Here is a 22,255-nt window from a genome sequence, read left to right as displayed (position 1 = left end):
ACAAAAGTGAGAATCTTACTCCTAAAGATATTATTTCCAACCACTAATTTTAAGTGTTATACAGCATAGGAAAATATAACTTCTACTCATTCAGAAAGATAATCAACAATTAAAAGCTGCAAGTACTAGCTATTTTTTGTGAGATGTTTAAAAGAATTTGAAGATTATGTGCTGGCAGCTTTACCATATAACCATCAATATTTTGGCCTAATATATTAAGGCTATTCAAAACTGGAGAAGATCCAGCAAACTTCAAATAGATTTCCTAAAAAATTTGTTCTAGTTGCCAAATGTATTAGTTGCCAAATGTATTCAGTACTAGACCAGATACATACCAAGTCTAATCGATTCAGATTCACTAAAGTTCCCCCATGATGGTCTTCTCCAGTCTTGGCGAGCTTTAAGGAATCAGGCCCCTCATTTCTATAAAGTTTAGGCTAAATGAAAATACAAAGCAGAAGGCAATGTCCAAAAAAACCCCAGGAGGCAACCAACTGGTTTTATACTCACCTTGATCCCCAATTCAGTAATTTTATGTGTGTGTCCTGTTAGGCTCCATGAAGCTTTTCTTCACAAAAAATCCTTGTTAAGTCTTCTTCATTTTGCTCATGCACACCACAGTTCAAATCGTTCTTTTGGGGTGCCATACTCATGACTTCCAGCAAACATGCAAAACACGTCTTTCTCTTTAGAAGAAAATGGGGCTGTGTGGCACCACCTTTACACCTTTATTAATATCCAGAGCTCCTAAATATCAGATGCTGATTTTTCTATCAGTGCTCTCCATTTGTAGGAGCAACTTCAGCAAAACAACATCCAGACAGGTCAGAAAATGCTTAAGAATCTCCTGCAGACCAAACTTGATTTAGTGCACTTTCAACTTTTACCCAAAACAACACAAATTGTAACAGTGGTGTGCATAGGGCAGTAATCCATAGCCACAGATCAGATTTCGGCTTACTGAAAACGGTGGACATTGGTTTTCTAGGTACTGTGATTACCACAGCTTCTACAACAAAATTGTCCCCCACTCCAAGCTACATGTTTACAGAATAAGTTCACAGTTGAGAAAGAAAAAAGTGGCAAACCAGTGTGTAAATTCACTTTTCATCCATCAATAGACTGGAAGAAAACAGAATTGCAGCACAGGACAAAATTTCTGTCCTGATATGACCGATTTGGCTGTTCAACTCTGTGGCAGTGCGAGGAAACAAATAAGCCAATTTACTCTGTAGGGTGCACAGATGGGTAAACCATCCTCCAAAAATGATATCATTTCCTGCAATACTAGATAGTATATATATAAATCTATGATTCAATCATGGAAGATTTCAGTCCCAGTAGTTATGTCTGTTTTTCACGGATTGCTTTTCATATTCCGCACAGGCACAACGGAAGAATAACACTATTTATAAAGTGGATTTTCTACATTTAGTGAAAAAGTTTAATGACAATTACCGTGAATAATTTTGCTACTTCAAGGGTTTGTTTAGTTCGGAACTAAACTAAAAACAAAAAAAAAAAATCACACTTACTTTTATTCCTGCAGTTTCCTCAATGGGGCTGGTCCTTCCCACAATCCAGTCCCACGTTGTCCTGGAATTCCTCTTCATCCCAGAGCAGAGGAAGCCACGGGGGCCATCTTGGCTTCTTAACTTCTGTTTTCTTCTTTGGTCTTCTTTCTTCGTCACCCGATTTCGCACTGCGCAGGTGCAAGAGCGGGTCACGTAGCCGCTGTGAGGGGGGGAAAAAAAGAGAGAGCCGATCCCACTGCGCATGCGTGAGATCAGCAACTCTTTCCCCTAGGAGGAGAATACCCTTCTGTGCATGCCTAAGTTATCGGCCATGCGCAAAAGGAGCAGCCAGGGCCTCCCTGGATGCGTGACGTAGGTATCCTGGAAGGGTTTGTGCTCCGATTTAACACTCAACCACTGTTCTTACACAGATACCACTGCTCTTACACCGGATACAACAATCTTAATAGGCACCCTCCTGCATGGGATGGGGGGTACTATTACAAAAAGAATACATTATAAGACATACAACACTATATTTTTTTGTTATATTTTTTTTTAGCTGTCAGCTTGTTACTAATTTATTACATTCCACTTCAACCTCACAACCTTATTCATCAAGTTGTTATAAACAAAGAAAACCCACTGAACATTTAACAGGGGAATATGGCAAAAATACAGAAATAATTGCTGATGTTTTATCATGGTTATAATACATTTTTGTCTTTATGACTTATAACTACTCCCCAGGGAAATATCTCACACTCAGTCCTCAAAACCTGACAACAACAATTGCCAATATGTGGCCTTTCAAAACCATTATTTATTAAAAAGTCATAACATTATTGCTCCTATTAATGAATAATGTTATTTTTTGGAAGCCATACAGTTGGTCTGTGGCAAAGTTTACTTTAAACATTCTTGGCAAGTTTTGTTTCTTCTTCAAAAGTACTAAATAAGTGTAGCAATAAATACAAAGTTCTTCATCCTAATACATAATGAATCTGCTGACACTGACCAAATTGCAAGCAGATGAACATGAGGGGAACAGATGGGGTCTAACTTTGTACTCTAACAGACATTTTGAGGGTGGGCACTACTTTACTGCCCAAACTGTCATTGAACATGCAGGAACAAAACAAACTCCAGGCAGATATGAGATGCACATATTAATTAAGTTCTGTACTCATAAATATCTTCTTGTTATATATATATATATATATATACACAATTGCCTGAATGTCCATGTGAAAATTCTAACATTACACTTTAAAAGCACACAAGACACTCAGACCAAGAATGAACTGCGGCAGAGAACAATCAGATCTCTTCCTATGGCAGTGAGGGATGTGCTATGTAGATCTCAGAACAGGATGGACAGATATACAAATCCTTTAGCAGCTCCCTTTCATGTATGACAGCTTTAAACAAGGAGCTCATCCTATGTTTTCTTACTTTTACATTTGGACTGCCAACAAAAACTCTAAAAATATTCCTCCTGGAGAATCAATGTGACAAGATTTTATTGAAATTTTAGAACCTTTTTATGTCTGTTTTATGTGACATCTCTCCAAATCTTATTATGTTTTCCCAGCCACTAAAAGCCTCATGTTCTATTGACAAGCTAGTAAAAAATAAATACATATTCTTTTTAAAGCTTGCCTTCCTGTCAGGGTGCACAGGGTTTACACTCATTCATTGTTGCACAGTAACAAATGGAAGGCTTTTTGTACAAACTATCCATGAGCTATTAGAAAAATTGCCCTGTTTAAAGTAAGTGCACTTTGGCATCCCGCCACTTTGTGATGATGTGTTTCTGGGCTATTTGCCCCAGAACCAGAATAATTTGTCTTTGCCAGATTACATATAATTCTGATGATAATGTCTGATGTTAAATGGCAAGAATAATATTCTTGTGTGATTGTGGAATGAAAATCGTTGTCTCTTTACTTTCAATGCAGTATTTTGGACCACTAGACATTCACATGAAGAATTTTTCTTCACTATATCTACACATAAAAGAGATTTCTATCTTTGACCCCCCCAATGCTGTGACATAGATACCATTTGCCATATGGACTAAGAACATATTTCATAAAGCGCCACCCTTAGATTTGTAATCAGGGAGGTTTGTGGAGTTCTGCTATTGCTGTGCCTTGCTTCCATGAAGTTGGGGGCCCCTGTATACTTTAGGTGATTCTGTAATAGCAGAACTGTAAATAATCTACCAGCTAAAGCTTGAGTTACAGCTACACTAGAATTTTTCTAATAATGCAGAAGCATGTTGAAAGATGAATTTTGGCCCTAGACTCATGTTTGAGAATTCAAATGTAGAAATTAAATTTAGGTGTATCTCATAGAAAAGAAAAAAAACATATTCAGCAAATACATGCCCATTTCCTTATCACTTTAAAAGTTTTAGGTGCAAAAAAATGTCCCTTGAACTGCTAGAAGTGTGCTAACTTCCAGTACATTGTCAGTTCTACCTGCCTGCTGGACTACAGAAACTCCTCCTCTACCTCCCTTCTCTTTACATGTTTGTAAACTGATTGTGTCTTGTTTCATTGCTCTTAGCAAATGTAGTTCTGTGGGCACGCCTAACTTAATAGGAACTGAGCTCCCAGCAGCTGCCCCCGCAAGAATATTTCAAGCCCAATGATGTTACAGGGAGAAATAAAAGATGTATAAAGCCATATTTCCAGGACTCGTGTCTTGCAACACAACACCGAGCCTTTAACTCTGCTTTAACAAGAGCACAATATGCCAACTGGTACTTTTATTTTTTGGACACCCTACAATTATAGATTTTACCCAAAGCTATTAGAATTATTTACCCTATGCATTCAACTTTTTAGAGATTTCTTAATACAATGGGATTAAATAAAAACAATTTACTTAGCTTAGTTAATATGGTGAGGTTCTGCTGACTTCAAACATCCAATCATGTGCAAACATAAATCATGAATTTTCACTACATTTAGTAGGTAATTTAAGTTAAAATAAAGAGGGATAATTCATTTTATTAGGTGAACAGCCGAAACACTTTTAGAAATGTACCCCAATGTATAAAGGCCTGAGTGAAAAGTGGTTCAATAGACTTTTAGCTAGTTTTGAAGTAGGACAGGTCTCTAGCTCCACAGAAGCACAATTAATTTATATATCAGAAAATTACTAAAAGCTTGATTTATTAAAGCTCTCCAAGGCTGGAGAGGATACACTTTCATCAGTGAAGCTGGGTGATCTTGCAAACCTGGAATGGATCTGGTCCAAGATTCAAAACATCTGCAAGCAAATGACTGAATAAATCCATTCCAGGTTTGTACCCAGCTTCACTGATGAAAGTATATCCTCTCCAACCTTGGAAAGCTTTAATAAATCAGGCCCTATGTGTCTAGAGTTAATGTTATGTATTCATATTAAACCAACATCCTGTGGGGTATTAAGGGTAATGTGTATTAAGGGTAATGTCACATGAGCAATATGGATACTGGTGAATTGTCACCAGCATCATGAAAATGCTATATCAATATTCTGATTTTTTTAATGATTGCTTTTTAAGGAGCTTCCTAAATTCTTTTCTGGTACTACATTGTCAGAAGGCAGGGGAAGAAGGGACATTCCTCTGACAAAGGCCTGCATAGCAGTAAAAACTTGACAGATGTTCTGCTCCTTTCCTACTCTATACAAAACTACAAAAAAATATTTAAAAAAAGCAGCTGGACATACACTATAAATAAGAGGTTGAATATACTAAATCATTATTTGTTTGATTTTTTCCACACAATTACAGGTTAGTAAAAACATTAGCAGTAACTAAGTTGCAGTATAGTATTGTATCTTTAAATATTTATTGTTACAATGCTTCCTGAATCACTGTTTCCAGGCTATGGATATTCAGGAGTATCTACATGATAATTAAAGCAGAACCTGGCTGTCAAACTGACAGCTAAGTCCTTCAAATTTTACTAGTAGAATGGGTAAAAAAAGCTAACAAGCTTTGTACTAAATGTACTAAACTAAGTATTCAATAACATTCCAACTAAAAAGAAATTACCCTCATCCATTTTCAGTGATGGCTCCTTCTTTCATCTTATTCTGTATACTGTCATACATTTGTTTTTGTGGCCCACTGAAACATCTAATTTTTAGGATATTGGAGTTTAATAATTAAAGCAATCAATTTTACATACCTCGCATCAGTACACTTGTTGGGCCTAATTTATTAAAGCTTTCCTAGGCTAGAGAGGATACACTTTCATCAGTGAACCTGAGTGATCAAGCAAACCTGGCACTCAAGTGTAAACTACTCCATAGCCCTTCCCGATTCCATTTTCACTTTATAGTCAGTATTGTGGTAATTTGTAAGATCTGTACCACCAGTCAGCATATCTCATAGTCATGAAGCTAAACTGGAGCAATCATTCCTATTTTAAACAATGCTTTCCTTCAACTGGTACTAATACAGATTACAGAGTTGATTACTTGCTGCGCGTCTTTACTATATGAGGTTTGTCAGAAAAGTGAAGTTGAGCTTCAAACCTTCTGCAAAATAAACACAGAACTGCAGCCTCCTGTGTCTGAATACGACACATTGACCACTAACTGCATTTGTTCTACTCACCAAGTGTTCCACGTGACAATTTAAAGTAAATGTACATATAAATAGTCACACAACAAAATCAAGATGTCCAGAATGGAAAAATACCATAATTCTAACAGGGCACAGACTGTAAAAGCACAGACTTTTCGGATGTCACCAGGCTCGGCATGTCTAATAAAGGAATGCATGAATGATGAAACACAACAAATATTAATGCTGGAGGCCATTGCTAAATGTGGCCATGCAAACAAGGCTCAAAGAACAATGGATAATGCAAGTGATTCCTCTTGGACTATGATTACTTAAAAAAAGATTTCAAAAGCAATTTTCTCCATGGCTAGGCTTAATTAAAAATATTAATGCAGACTGTGTTTAAGATGCATGAATAATACTAATATGTATAACTGGATACATACACATATGTATGTACACAGAAATTGGCAGACATGAAAAGAATTCTAAACTGGCTGCCAAGGGTTGGTACAGTAAGGAGGTGCTGGGTGCTATTCAGTCACTTTTAGGCTATAGGGAGAAAAAGAACGTAGTTAATCATAAGAAAATGTGTGCTGTCTATTTTCTCTGTTTATGGGATTGGAATGTACCAGTCCATAAAGATTTTTGGAAAAACTTATAGCTACACTTTCCTAATTCGATAGGGTCCTTTTATTAAAGGGGTGTTTACTAGAAAAAATGTGTTAAAAAGGAAGACCATTTTTCAGTTTGCCCATTTTATAAATATGGCGATCAGCTGAAAAGATTGCCACTTTTTATGTTCACCACATTTAAACGTTTATCACTTCCACTATAGAAAGATGATGATTGCCATATTTAAAAAGTTGAAAAAAAAAAATCCTGAGCAACACTATAAAGTTCACCATGAAAGAATTTTTCCTTTTGAAATTAGGGAACTTCCCAGGCCACAATGGAGATTAGTGGGGTGTCTTTAACAAACTAATTGCTATTTTTCCCCCTGAAATGTCAAAGTGCCCATTGCAGCTAGTAACTCCATTCAAGTGCATGTATCTACTGATTGCCAGTTTAGGTGATTGTAATACTGCAATCATTAACCGATCACCACCTAAAAAAACTGACTGCCTTTTACATATCTGCCACTATAAAATTGGTGATCAGAAAAAAAGGTGAACAAGAAGTGGCAATCTAATATCTCATTACAGCTTCTTATAAATAAACTCCTATATGTTCGAAGCTAAGCCCCAGGTAAACAGATAAATACACTACTGGAAAACATACAAGTGCACATCCCCTGGATCTGTGTACAGGGGTGTCAAACAAATAAGCAAGTCAAAGATTTTAGGATGTTTTCAGGAAACAATGACTTGCAATTCTAGAAAAAAGTCTGCATAGAGACAAACACAGATATCAGAGTAGTAGTGGTTATAAACAACTGCACCAACATGTGTACAGACATACTCTCTTTGATTATCTTATCACCTTATTATTATTATTGAACAGGATTTATATTGCGCCAACATATTATGCAGCGCTGTACATTAAATAGGGGTTGAAAATTACAGACTAATACAGACAATGATAGAGGAGAAGACCCTGCCCCGAAGAGCTTACAATCTAGTAGGTACCTTATTGTCCAGTTCTAAATAACCTTTTTTTCCTCTGTATTACAGGCTTTATTTTTGTCACTGCAAGCACTTGGATTGTTATATAAGTAAAATGTGTGTGCGTCTATTCCAGCAGTCAGCAAAGTCAAATGTTCCATTGCAGTGGTTCCCAGTGGTTTTTAGGACTGGCCTAGGACATCTGTCTTGATATGCCTTCCTATTGACACCCTTGCCCATCTATGCCTGATTTAGAGGCCCTGATTTACTAAAGCTCTCAAAGGCTGGAGAGGATACACTTTTATCAGTGAAGCTGGGTGATTCAGCAAACCTTAAATGGATTCCTTCAAAGTAATTTTCTATTTCCTAGCCAATGTTTTGAATTCTTGACCAGATCCATTTCAGGTTTGCTGGATCACCCAGCTTCACTGATGAAAGTGTGTCCACTCCAGCCTTGGAGAACTTTCATAAATCAGGTCCACAGTCTGTGTTATGCTTCAGTAAAGATATAGTATGCTACTTTCAGCCTTGTAAGTACAAGCTAGTGTCAGCGAGTGAACAGTGATAATAGTACACAGCAATGAGATGAATAGGCCACTGCTGACATTGTACACAAAAAATGTGGTCAGTGTATTTCTAGATTAATTCTAGATATGGTTATATATTTTGGTATCAGGCTTTCAACTTACCTTCACTGATTGTTGTGAAGTCAACATATCGATATTCATATGACACATCCATCTTGGTTTCAACATGTTGCCGTTTCAGTGTAGAATATATATTTCCAGGCCTTTTCTCATCAAACTTATCAAACTTATTTAGTCCACAGCCCATTGTGGCAGGTGCTGGAAAGATAAGAAAAAAACAGGTTAGTAAATTATGTCACTCTGATCATGGATTCTAAATATATTTTTACTCAAGCGTTAATGGTGATTATTAGGTCCTATTCACGATATGGTATTGGAAAACCGAGCATAAAGGCTGATCCATTGGTTTCCGTTTTGCTGGGCACTATCCACTAGAACCAAGGGGCAATCGAGACCAATTGAAAAAGAAAAGTTGGAATTTCTTCGATACATTTCATAATCAATATTAACCTATAATATCCAATCATTTGAAAATACAACACATACATACATTTTTCATCAGCCATGATTGAACCATTGAACCCGCTTGCTCCAATTTTTAAGTAGACCTTACACAAAATTATGTGGGTTCTGCCTTATTAATACCAATCATTTGATGTCCAAGATTCTCAAATACCAATTATTTTGGTGCTCAGTACAAGAAAGTTTTTAGCTACAAATGGTTACTTTTAGTACTCATAGATGTCTTCCCCAAGACCCACGGAAGGAGATAATTTAGCATTCACAAATAACTCCAATTTGGACCTTCAATACTTGACGTTTTTGCTCCTTCCATCTGCTTCAAAGAAAATTGAAAAATTACCCCAACTTTTAAGTAAAATTTTCTTAAGCACCACTTGTCAGAATTTGGTTTTTATTAACCACTCCTTGGAACTAACATCTGAGTGTGGCTGACTTTCCTACCTAACTTTACTTCAATATTGAACCAATAGATCAGAGGGAGAACAAGCAAAGAATGCACTCTAATACCCATGAACACTGCAGACCTCTACAGCAGCAATGACTGTAATTTAAGCTGACACTATTATGACCCTGGAACACACCTAACATTTAGCATTTGTTATCTGAAACCATCGGTATTATTAATGGATGATTTGCAAACACCCAGGGCTGGCCTTGAGTTATACGGCATTCAGTGCAAAATTTTAGCATGAAAAGCGAATCTTGCCACCTGCTTCCCCCATAACTATCACCATGAAGGTCATAACTCCCTCAAACCCATCCTCCACCTATCTTAAAGAGTTGTTTCCAGAACAGGGAATCCTAATCTGGCAATGCCATACATATCCCGATATATGGATTACAAATAAATATATTAAGGTAGTGTACGCTAGGCAATACATTGGGCCTAGTTTAATAAAGCTCTCCAAATCTGGAAAGGATACAGTTTCATCAGTAAATCTGGGTGATCCAGCAAACCTGGAATGGATTTCTTTAAAGTAATTTGCTATTTTCCAGCAAATATTTTGAATCCTGGACCAGATCCATTGCAGGTGTACTAGATCATCATGTTGCACTGATGAAAGTGTATCTGTCCAGCCTTGAAGAGCCTTAATTAATCAGGACATATGCTGGGTTTCCCAACACTTTTTTGTGACAAACAGAAATAATGAGTCTTTCCAGTGGGGACACAAAGAGCAGTACAAACTTGGCTCAGTTCTAAACTCAACCACAACCACAACCACAAAAAATTTAATTTCCTTTGGATTGTGATATCTTTCAGCTAGTTGGTGCTCCTTGTGGTGCAGGGCTGTGAAAATTTCTCTAAAGACAGAGTTGAATAGAGTGTGAAAAGCTCTCTCTTATCCACAGTGCCAAATAAGCATAATCATATTGTCATCCAAAACTATCACCCCCATCTTCCTCTAGTGTATGTGGTTTTGCTAGCCTACATGCTTGCTTGAAGGTAAAATTGTGAAATGGCTCTTCTACAGGCCAGTCTGTTCTGATCAATCTTCCTGCTGTACACAGTTAGGCAATTAAATATTTCTATTTTGGCAGCGTGTCTACTGCTTATTTCAGTAATTTCTGAATTACCATTATGTTGCAAAAGCTATGGATGACCTCTATAGGAGGGCACCCTATGTAATTTCACAGACTGTCATCCAAAGAGGCTGGTTATGAGCACATCCATCTGCTTGCTCTGAATGAAATTTGCATTCTGCAGTTTATTACAAACCTAGAATGTCAAAGGTCTTGCATGCCTTTAAGATGCATATTACAGAGCCGGCAGCACTGTAATGGATTTGCTATATTGCACTGCAGAGAGGAGGTGAATGTGGGATCTGAGATTTTGCTGTAGGGCCTTGTCATTTACCACTATTAATTTCTTTCTACTAAAGGATTTCATTGCATTTTCTCCATATATTTATTCAGTAGAAAAAGGTTCTACAGAACCATAAAACGCCTTTCTCTACTTTCTGAAAAAAGGAAAAACTAAATAGTCCCTGTAATTTATTGAGCAAGCCACACTGCATTGCAATATATTGTCATTATTTTACAAAGTTAACAAAACTTACATGATGTTTATACAGGAGGGCAGGTAAACCCACAACTGAAATAAATCAGCATTGTTGATTCATTAATCAGGATGCCTGAATCCAGTAACCTCAGTTTTCACTATCATTTTCCAAACGGGAGAAATAATGTTCCCATCAAATGACATTAATTGCTCAAATAATTTCTTCCATAAAGATATGGAAATTTAAAGAACTGTGTTTGTTGCTTGTAGTAAGCCTTATATTGCAAGTAAAAAATCTGAACACATTTTAATAGCCATTCATGCAGAAATGTAAAATCCCTAATGGCCCACAAACATTCACTCACAACTGTAGCTGCTTTGTCCAAGTATGATGTATATAACGTAATGAATCCAGAGCAAAACGTCTTTGGAAACTACAGTCAAATGTTGTCACTTCTTAAATTCATTACTGTGTCAAGAAAACAAATCCACAATGGTATAGTTAGTGAATGCTACAGCCAATATGGATTTACAGGCTGGAACTACTGAACCACACCTAAAAGATTCCACAGCAAAAAGTGTCAGTAAAAGTGTTACAAAAATGAAATAAAAATGTTTAAAATGCATAAATCAGTACCAAGTGAAAGTCGCAAATGATAAACTGTATGTCTGTAGTGACTGGTGAACCACAACAGCCAAATGACACTCCAACTAATTATAAACAGCGTTGGATTTGTATGTGAATAATTACAATGCTCAGCATTTCAAGTGTTCTGATTTTCCTTTTCCACCTACGTGCAGTGTTCCCACAAACAAAAATTGTTTCTTTCCTCTCTAACCAATACAGGCTTTTATGTAGAGCTGAACCACAGTCAATGTTAAAATGTTATTTTATGTTCTCTCCCCTCTGGATAGCAAGGTTTAATAACTTGTTTTGTCTTGAAGGTGTAAAATACAGAAATACTCACTTTATTCCTAACTCCTGCAAACGTCTTCTACCATATGGACAATCCCATGAAACAGCTACTCTTCAACTTGTTGCAGCCTTTCTAAAGAGATCAGGTACAATGCAAAACTAGCGGTCCTATGTATGGGAGTACACCAAGGGCCCACCCACATACCAAGAGAGCATCAGCTTCCAGAGAAATGAAGATTAAGTATTTTTCTGTACTACACGCCTCCTAAAATCTGTGTTTAATATAACTACTCATAAAGCTTTGTACATAACCAATCAACACATTCAAATATCTAAAATTTGACAGGTTTATCCTATTATTTTTGTCCCTGGTGGTCAGATTACCTCTCTTAGTCAAGTGTTTGCCTTCAAATTTATGACTCTTACAATAAACGCTTCCACTGCAGTCTGTTGGAGAGAATACGACTAGGTAAAGATCTGAACAAGTCATCCAGCGCAGCTCCTGTCTCCCAGCACCTTGCCAGCCGCTTGCACCAATGGTTCCTAAAGATCCATTGTTTGCAGATTTGACATCAAGCAGCAGTGAGTTGTACTGAACCATTTACTGTCACCACCATTTATTTTTTATTTGGCTGCTGCAGGTAGATGGTGCATGTAGTGCATCCCTCCGGCATGAGTTTACTGGTGTGAAGAAGAAGTAACTGCACCACAACCTCACCGCCAGTCTGAACATAGCCTAAGGCTATGTACACGTTATATTTATGTCATTGGAAAGGATCGGGAAAAGACTGAAAAGATGCATGACCGAGCGCTGTACATACAGAACCATTTTGCACTGTGGAGCTCTTTCCCCTTTACTTGCATTGCGGTCCTTCATCTTTTGCCGTTCGTGGATCCACCAGGACGGATCATGAACAACATCAAACGGCCGCTGTAAACATGTCAGATACTAGCCCCAAGGCGAGATTTGGACGAGAACCATCTGACGTGTGTACGTAGCCTCTTACTTCTTGTCAGTGCAGCTATGCTACAATTCTAATAAGGTAACTGCCAGCAAGTGGCTATCTTGGTAACAAAAGATTAAACGTGCCCATGAAAATTAGCAAATTACTGTGTAGGTATGGATAATGTGTGGGCTCAAGTCTTTGATTTCCATGTATGACAACCATTTGTAGAAGGAGCACACGTGTAACATTCCTCATAGACACCAATCATAAATCAGGTTTCAGATGCTGACCATGGGGGAAGCAATAAACTCTTGTTACTGCACTCCAATGCTGTTTGTACTAAACTGTCTAAGCCATAAATTACAGTGAGACCTACAAAAAATAATCAAATAAAAATAAAATAGATTTGTTTCACCTGTCAACCAAAAACACTACTGATTTGACGTAGAACTACAGCACTGTAACTGAAAAAATAACCTGTTTGTTGGTGGAGAACAGAAGGATGCATTTATGACAAAGAGTAGAAAAATACCCATATAGCCCAATGAGACATTTTTTGTACTATCCTGAAATAAAAGGGAAGGTGTGCTGCCCCATAAAATTTTGCAGTCACAGTTAAATTTGTAAAATAAAAGATGAAAAGCATCCATAGCAAAAAGAATAAATCTGTTCAACATTTCAAATGCTTTCATTAGAAGGAAAAAGGAGAAGAGATTACATGAGGTTCAGAAGCTAGAGCAAATATCCTTCATCCCCTCCCCCCTCCCGTAATGACCGAACAATGATCACTGTTTTGTTATTAAGCTTCTAATATAACCATAAAATTCAGCATACAGAATAACTAAATTTTTTTATGCATAGCTTATTGAATAGATTCAGGCAAATCAGGCACAAATGCAAATGTAACCTTTCACCATTTTACCCTTTTTCTTGTTTCTTTTATGCCCAAAGAGCTTTACCTGGGATACTGTGAGGTCCTACCAGCTCATATTTTCTGGCTTCTGTGTGATAAGCTTGGCAAGCCCCCATATTAAGATATATATCAGCGAATGCATTGGACTGCCGCACAGGAAAAAAAAGAATCCCAGCTTGGGTGCTGTTTTGAAGAGGGTACAACTGGGGACAAAGCATTTCCGCATAAAAAATTGGAAAACATTTTCATGGTGATAGCAGCATGTCTGGGCTTTCATTTTTAAAGTTTGTTCTTGCTTTATAGCTCAGAAGTGTTGACAAAGAGCCCTGTATGAATGAAGATTGCAAGACGGTCATAGCCTTTATTCAAAAATTAGTACTAGTTATTAAAATTAAAGTATATTCACATATAATGTCAGCAATTCAGAAATTGTAGAATAAAGGTGGTTCCTTAGTTTTTTATTAACTAGGGGTCAGGTCATTGTAACATATTACACAGCACAAGGACTACTTACATAGGGAGGAAGGTCCTGAATACTAAACAACATTGCCCAATGGAGTGTTAATAATTTTCCCCAATGGGGAGAATAAAATTGCTAAACAGCAGTCTGGCAGCTCACTAATGGCCAGTGGGGTGTTTAACCTCCCTAGCGGTTCATTTCTTTCCGGTTTTATATGTCTAAAAGCGGTACATTGTTTTTCATGAAAATGTATTTTACAGTATAATATAGAAGTATGAGTATAATAAAGTTTGAAACACAAAATCATGTAAAAACAATAAATTGAATGCATTAAAAAATCTATATATTTAAAAAAAAATTAAATTAAAAAAAAATACACATTATACTCATACTATTTTATAGACTGTAAAATAAATGTTTTTGAAAACAATTTACTGCTTTTACACATAAAAATCCAATGTATTGCATTCAATACAGTTATTTTGTATTAAATGCAATACAAATTGATTTTGAATTTCCCGCCCCGCCCCGCCGGCAACGTACACGCACCGACATCACCGGGAACTCCCCGATGACTCATCGGATGCAGAAGGAAGAAGAAAGAAGATGGAGATTGCGGCGCTGGACGGCACGGGACGCCGGCGGATCAGGTAAGGCTCTATTTACTATTACCTTCCCATAGGTTTACATACCCCAAGTGTGACTCGGGGTTACCACTTGTAGCAACTTTTTTCTACCCCCGAGTCACTCGGGGTTACCTCTAGGGAGATTAAGAGAACAAGACTGCCCAGTTGAAAGTAAGGGAAAAGGTAAAATTTGGTGGTCAGTGAAGCACACTATCTTTCCACTAAAGTTTATTTCTCATGCTGCTGTTCCCTCTGCAGCCAGGACTAAGTAGAGTTTGTCGAGCACCCTGCCCACAGATTCTGCTAAAAGGAGCACAAAAACAAGTGTTCCTCTGCCTGGCTGCAGGACACCAGAACAACTCCATCAAATGTGGGACGTTTGGGGAGTATAGTGCAATCTGTATATAAATAGATGTGCTGCTACATGCAGGAACAGCTACATAATGGGTTTTTACTTTCGAAAAGTTCAGTTCAAAAGGTTATACATATAATTTACAGTAATCAACATGATTGCTTTGAAAGTGTGCCTTGCTCAATTCTGCTTTTAGTTGGATTTTAAATATTTGCCAATGCTACTGAATGAAAATAAATGGTGTACGAGCAGAAAAGCCGTTTAGCACATTGCAGCTAAGTTACGTTTTTGATGAGCTGAACTCAAGGCTTTTTTTGTTGACTCTCTGTAAATCATCAACGTCAGATTGTCCCAAACTTAAATGAACCTGATTGTGTATATCAGGAATTCACTGGAAAAAACCTCAAATGTCTGAGCAGTGTACTTTATTTTGTATAAATTATGAATGCTAGTTTGTGATGACAGAAATGAGATATAACAGCAGTTAGTTGTTCCAGACAGCATACAGTAATCAAGTTAAGGGATAATGGTTTATGAGATTATGAGATCAGCTCATCAAATGTTCTCTTGATAAAATATAAGCTTCCTGGTCTGTTTATACAACTATAATGATATATTTTTTTCTTGAGGATGTTATCTTGCACCCCAGTGCTTTGTTTGATCATCATGGATGACCACAACAAGGTTCAGGTTGGTATAACATCAACATTTACAAGTGGTCAATGCTACTGCTTCTACAAATTAAAAAATGACTATACAAAGACAAATGCCAATAGCAAGTAATTAGAAGCTTTGATATTTTTATCATACGGTTAGGTTGGATAAGGATCCTGATCCCATTTGCAGCTGATATTTATATGCTTCCTTAAGAAACAGCTCACCAGATACATAGGGCCTGATTTATCAAAGCTCTCAAAGACTGGAGAAGATAGACTCCAATGGGAGAACCTGGGTGATCCAGTAAACCTGGAATGGATAATGTCAAGAAGTAAAAACATGTCAACTAATAACAAATTATTTTTATTTATTTTTTAAGAAATCTATTTTAGGCTTACTGGATTACCAGGATCTCTTATAACAGTCTATCATTAATAAATCAGGCATTTAATGTCCATGACTTACTTGTAATGTAACATAAACATCCATGGCTCTGCAAGTATACATGGAAAACTCTAGTTAATAAATAATGCACTATACAAACAGAATTGTGTACTTAGTGGCACTTTTTTTTTTTTTTACTCATTTGTGGGTGGTAAGCTTCTGCCATAATCATCAAGTATGCACAGTATACTTGACAAATATGACACAGATTTACCTATGTGCAGACGCCATACAGCAATGACTGTCATCACTGTGTCCTAATAAGCCACCATCTTTATTATTAATATTATATTTAATTATTATTATTAATAATAATAAACAGGATTTATATAGCGCCAACATATTAGGGAGCGCTGTACAATAAATAGGGGATGCAAATGACAGACAGATACAGACAGTGACACAGGAGGAGGAGATGACCCTGCCCCAAAGAGCTTACAATCTAGGAGGTGGGGAAAGTATCACACAGTAGGAGAACTAGATAAAAAATTTACTGCTGGCACATGTGCCATGCAATAGACCTTAAACATAAAGCCACTTGTAGCCAGGACTAATATTTATTTGACAAAATAGGTATTGCATATCTCTTTTGTCAATGAGCCTTACCTCCTGGTGACTTTTTTCAGTTTATGTCTACTTTAATAACTTCATGTGAATGTACAACATATCCATATTGGATTACTGAACAATAATGGATGGAGCACAGAGGACCTTTTATTGATGCTAGAAAATTATTTGGTTCTTTCAACCACTGGTATATTTTTTTTAACTTAACTAATGCATAGTAATCTGTGACTTCCTTTCTAAAGAAAACTATTATTAGGTACAGTGGGAACAACAGCAAAAGCTGTCATGCACTCATTTAGTGACCTCTACCCATCACTTCCAACTGTTCAACATTACAAGGTAATATTGAATTATTTTGTTGATATGTTGATGGTTGCTGATACATTTGGATTTTTCTTTCATTGAATATAACACCTGTTGATACTGAATGGTCCTTGTATACACAAGTGTAACATCTGTTAGTTGCTACCAATAGATTACGAGGGGGTGCTGAGAAGTTCCTGGATTTGCCCCCTTCCAGATGAAATAGAAAAATCAATGTGTGGGTATATGACACCAATATCTTAGTATGTAACTGTGCAAATATCGGGTCTTTGCGATTCTCAAAACTGTTTTTTCTTTTAATGAGAAGCTGTGATGGCAGAGGCACAAGCAAGTTTCTTGTCATTGGAGTTACGGGCCGTCATGAAGTTTTTGTTTCTCCAGGCACAAACACACAAAAAAGGTAGCCCAAATACTTGACATCTCACGGGAGTGTGTTGGGTTTGTTATCACCACTATCCTAGACATGCGTAAGCTTTCAGCAAAGCGGTTGCTGAAATGTTTGAACAGTGATCAGAAGAAGGAACGAGTTGAAGCATCCAAAGCTGTTTTGGCCCATTTTGAAGCTGCACAAGACTTTTTGGCTAGGTTAGTGACTGAGGATGAAACCTGACTCCACATCTATGATCCTGAAACCAGAGAAAAGTCGAAAGAATGGCCCCACAGCGGGTCCCTATGGCTGAAGAAGTTCCAAACCCAGAAATCGGCCAAAAAAGTCATGGCGTCCGTTTTCTAGGACAAAGACGGTATTCTGTTGGTGGACTACCTACCTCAGGGCTCTAGTATCACCAGACAGTATTATGCTAACCTCCTGGACCAGCTAAAGGGGGCAATAAAGACAAAACGCTGTGGAAAGTTGACCAAAGGGATCCTTTTTTTGCAGGACAATGCACCTGCACAAACGTCCAAAGTTGTGGCTGCCAAATTGAACACCCTGGGTTTCCAATTGGTCCACCATCCCCCCTACTCACCTGACCTGGACCCTTCGGACTATTATCTGTTCCCAAAGTTGACAAAACATCTGAAGGGGCAAAGTTTTGAGGACATTTCTGACGTCAAAGATGCTGCTGAGAACTGGTTTGCACCCCAACCAAAGGACTTTTATTTGAACGGTCTAGAAAAGCTGCAACTACACTGTACCAAGTGCATTGTACTAATGTACCAATGTGTTATTTCATAACTCTGGCTCTCTTCTTTCTGGGTAAAGCCAGGAACTTCTCAGCACCATCGTATACCAAGTAGCTTGGGATGGGTATAGATGTACCGATAGCTGAGAGTTACAAAACTTCAAATGAAATGTTAGATTAGCAATACACTATGCAACATTTTAAATTGATTCGACATTTGGTCTGATAAAACAATAAACTGAACAAAAGTTTCATAAAAACTAGGGCACTTATCAACTGATTTAGACGAAAAAATGTAACTTGCTCAGTAAAGGCAGTGCAGAGGAAGAAATTAATTCAGTGGGATACAAATGATTTTATATGTTTTGTGCTAGTTATCTTTTTGAATTGTATAACTTGCCAGTTTTTTTATAAACTTGGTTCCGAATTAAAATAAAATATTAAAATGCTATATGTCATAATATGGGGCCTATTATGGGCCCCCTCTTTTTTTTATCAAGGCAGTACGTAAGAAAAACAAAAAACATATAAACAATCTAAACAGTAGTAAATGATCAGCCAAGGCTATTGTCCATGCTGTTCAAAATGAGTGGCGCATAAGGCCAACCATGCTAATGGTTTATAGGCTCCCGGATCATATGTCCATTATATCTCCTCTGGGGCTAAGCATTGTCAATGAAGATAGCCTTTGTCCATGAAGAGAGCCATATTTCGTAGAGGGTGTCCCCCAGCGGGGTTAACCAATATGGAGCCTATTTTTCAGTTTAAAAGAGTGGCAATCAGCTGAAGAGATTTACACTTTTTAGCCTGATCACTGACACCACTTTAATATACATTTCCCATTGGTCATGATTATAAAGTAACAATTAGTCTGATGACCACTCTATTAATTGCCAAGTAGCCTTTGCCACTTGGAAAGTAGAGAATGCAATAGGCCACAATGGGGTTTTGTGTTTTTCAAATACACCCCTTTTGAAGTTGGGCACTATTTAAAAAAAAATAGAGAAGTTTTGATTGCCACTTAGGAGACATTACAGTATCCCTACTCTCTACTTTTAAAAACCCTATTACTAGGGAACAAAATCTGTTCACGCTTTCATAAACATGGCTATATATAAGTAGCCATCAAAAGAAATCATCTAAATGTGAAGAACATGTTTTTGTTCTCCACGCTTTTCATAAAAAGGGACACGACTTGTGGTATGGCATTGTCCTTGTTTAGATCTTTTTTCATTTATTGTACTGCTTCAATATATATTCGTGACCTGGTAAACAAATAGAACATTTCCTAAATTTTCCCCAAATAATCCTGATAGCAATCTCTTCTCAGTGTATCTGAAAGCATGTAGTACTGGGCATGTATGCAGGATATTGCATTAAAATACCAATACAATATCACCGTAGTCCTTCTTACAATGGCCAGACTCTTGCTGACATCCAGCTAAGGCTCTGCAAGGGTTCATAGTGCTGGCTGTTAGTACGTGTCATTCAGACTGAGTACTCATCAGATACAGCGTGAAGCAGGAGAGGAGAGAAGAAAGGCGGGAGGGAGAGTAATTTCAATTGGGAACATTGTAATTTGCCATAGTTGAAAATCAGTGAAACTGTTAAAATAATCACTGCTGGTTCAGGCTCTGCATGCTCCAGCACACGCTTTCAGTATTTTCTCGAACAAGCAGAAATGACACTGGAAACAGCATTTCCTTCCAGCTGAAAATGATTTCCATAAAATGTTTTAGCAAATTCAATGACACTGCTGACCCAAAAAACAATTTCTTGCCTTTTTATATTTATTTTTTCTCTTGTGATTTACTGAGATGTTACTGATTCTTTAAAATCTCATAACATAGATTACTATTTATTTTTATAGAAAGTATCCATTTGATCTGTTTCCACAAATGTTGATAGTTGTGTTTGTCTGCATTTATTACAAGATTTACCATATTAATTTATTTGTATTTTCTGCATCAGTATGCATTACTAAATACAGGCATTTTGTTTTTGATCAGTATGATCACGTATATGCAATGTTTTAGGGCCACTGATGGAACTTCTTGATCAGGCAAAACATTGCTTATGTGATAAATAAAACATTCTGATGGCAAACTTCCCATTTTTTGCCAATGTCATTACAACACCACTATCCGATCATTCAAAGAGTGCATGTGGAATCTTGCTGTTGATCTTGGTGGTAAAAGCAAAATGCTGGTCGGCTAATTCTAACAGTGACTTCCAATGTGATGTATCACCTGCAAAGAATGTTTTTGTCTGGGTAAGGCTGGGTCTACATGAACGGTTTTAAAAACGCACATAAACATTCCTACCACGTTTATATGCGTTTTTATGCACTTTTACAAGCGTTTTAAAGCTTAACTTTAAAACGCTAAAAACTTTTATAAACGCTGATGATGCGTTTTACCGCGATTTTACATAAGTGGTTATAAAAGTTTTACTTTTAACCCTTTCAGGGAATGAGTACAGGGGTACATAAAACCCCTTACTCATTCTCTGAAAGGGTTAAAATATGTGTAAAAAAATTGGACGAGGCTTTAATGTTATTTTATTAAATGTGTGTGTGTTTGTGTAACTAAACTTTTTTTTTTTACAGGTTATCCCAATGACAGGATGATTTCCAGGGCTGCAATCCTGACATGAGCACAGCCCTGGGACTCCTCCTGACAGTGAGGGATCGCAGGGCACTAGGGGTTAAATGAGGACAAGGTTCTCCATTCACCTCTAGTGCTCTGTGATTGGCTGAGGTTTTACGTTTCTCAGCCAATCAGGGAGCAGAGCAGTCACCGGAGCTCTGCTTTGCTGAACGCTCCACTTTTCTGATTACTCCCGCAGCCCTAGAGGAGCTCTGACATGTTCTGTATCTGGAACATACTACAGCTCTTCTAGGGCTGTGTAGACTAAGCCTAAGATTCTGTCCTCTCCAAAACAAGCAGCTGAAACAAGCTTGTAATTATATTTGCTACAAAACTGCCTGGATTTCATTGTTTGAACTTTTTGTCACAGTTTCCTGCAGTGGGGTTGATTTACTAAAGAACGATAGGCTGTTCACTAAGCAAAGTGAATTATCTCCTTGAAAGGGAATCCACTTGGTAAATGGTATAGTTGATATGGTTGGATGGCTAAATCTGCATCTCCTTTACAAAACTAAGTGAATTATGCCTTGAAGATTGATAATCAAGGTGATTGATGATAGGATGGCATGCATGCGGGAGTTCATTTAGTCCTTCACACCTGGCATAACCTGCAGTTGCAGTGCAGTTTAACTAAAAGTTTGTGACCAGGCAAAAGGAACATTGATTTGTCCCTTCTGCAAAGAGAAAACTGTGCCTTTTTAAAATTTCCCACTTTTACTTTTGTGTATTTTGTTTATTGTTGGCCATATACTGGTTGAAAGGTGCATGGCCAGGTAAACAAATAAAATCTCATAGATATTGATCATTTACCAGATCACTACCATGCAAGTGTCACTACCAGCCCTGTTCTTTGCCTGATTGTTGCCATCCCCATTTTCTGACCACCAATAGCAGGGAGAACTCATCCCACTAACTTACATTATTGGCAGTCAGAGCAAGGGAAGCAGCAAAGAATAGGAATTTTGATTCATCCAGCCCTCTCATCCAAACCTATGTAGACTTCTATGCTGGCCTATAAACCTGACTTGTGTGTCCTGGTGTTAGCCTAGGACCATCCCATCTTTAGCCTTAAATGTAGAGCCAAAGGCTCCTTTCCTATTTCCTAGCAATAATCAATGTTTCTAACATAGGATTCTCTATACAAAACATAGAGGTATGGTACCTAGTTCAGTAGCTGGTATAACAATGACATGAAAATGCACTGCTTGAAATGTACATGCTGTAAATCCTTTCTTACATTTCACATAAATAAAATTTCCTTATAATTCCCAATCCAATTTTTAGACTTTATTTTATTTCCATCAAATTCTCAGAATACTTGTATTTCACTTCTACACCCTTTCCCTAAGTGGTATGATCGCGTCATTTTGTGTAGCACGCCCTTGCATTCGCTGGAAACACCCAGATCTTAGGTTACCGGTTCACTTTTAATATAAACACATATTTGTTCGCGATCAACAACGTAAGGATGAAGGAACAAG

At 37.4% G+C, this 22,255-nt stretch overlaps 1 protein-coding gene across 3 annotated transcripts in view; it reads right to left on the bottom strand.

The window, feature by feature from the left end:
• RFTN1 (raftlin, lipid raft linker 1) overlaps window positions 1-22,255 on the bottom strand; it is a 205,602-nt gene that overhangs the window by 138,125 nt on the left and 45,222 nt on the right. For 2 of the 3 annotated variants that reach the window (XM_072412447.1, XM_072412446.1), the window contains exon 2: window positions 8,378-8,533. In XM_072412447.1, the coding sequence (XP_072268548.1) occupies window positions 8,378-8,522 (145 nt within the window). In that variant the 5' untranslated portion in view covers window positions 8,523-8,533. Of the gene's footprint in view, window positions 1-8,377; window positions 8,534-11,764; window positions 11,789-22,255 lie in introns of those variants that run through there. The other variant, XM_072412448.1, reaches the window with a different exon arrangement.

The sequence above is a fragment of the Pyxicephalus adspersus genome, chromosome 5, assembly GCF_032062135.1.
Source record: "Pyxicephalus adspersus chromosome 5, UCB_Pads_2.0, whole genome shotgun sequence".
NCBI classification, from domain to species: domain Eukaryota; kingdom Metazoa; phylum Chordata; class Amphibia; order Anura; family Pyxicephalidae; genus Pyxicephalus; species Pyxicephalus adspersus.
This window is presented reverse-complemented; position numbering and strand designations above follow the sequence as displayed.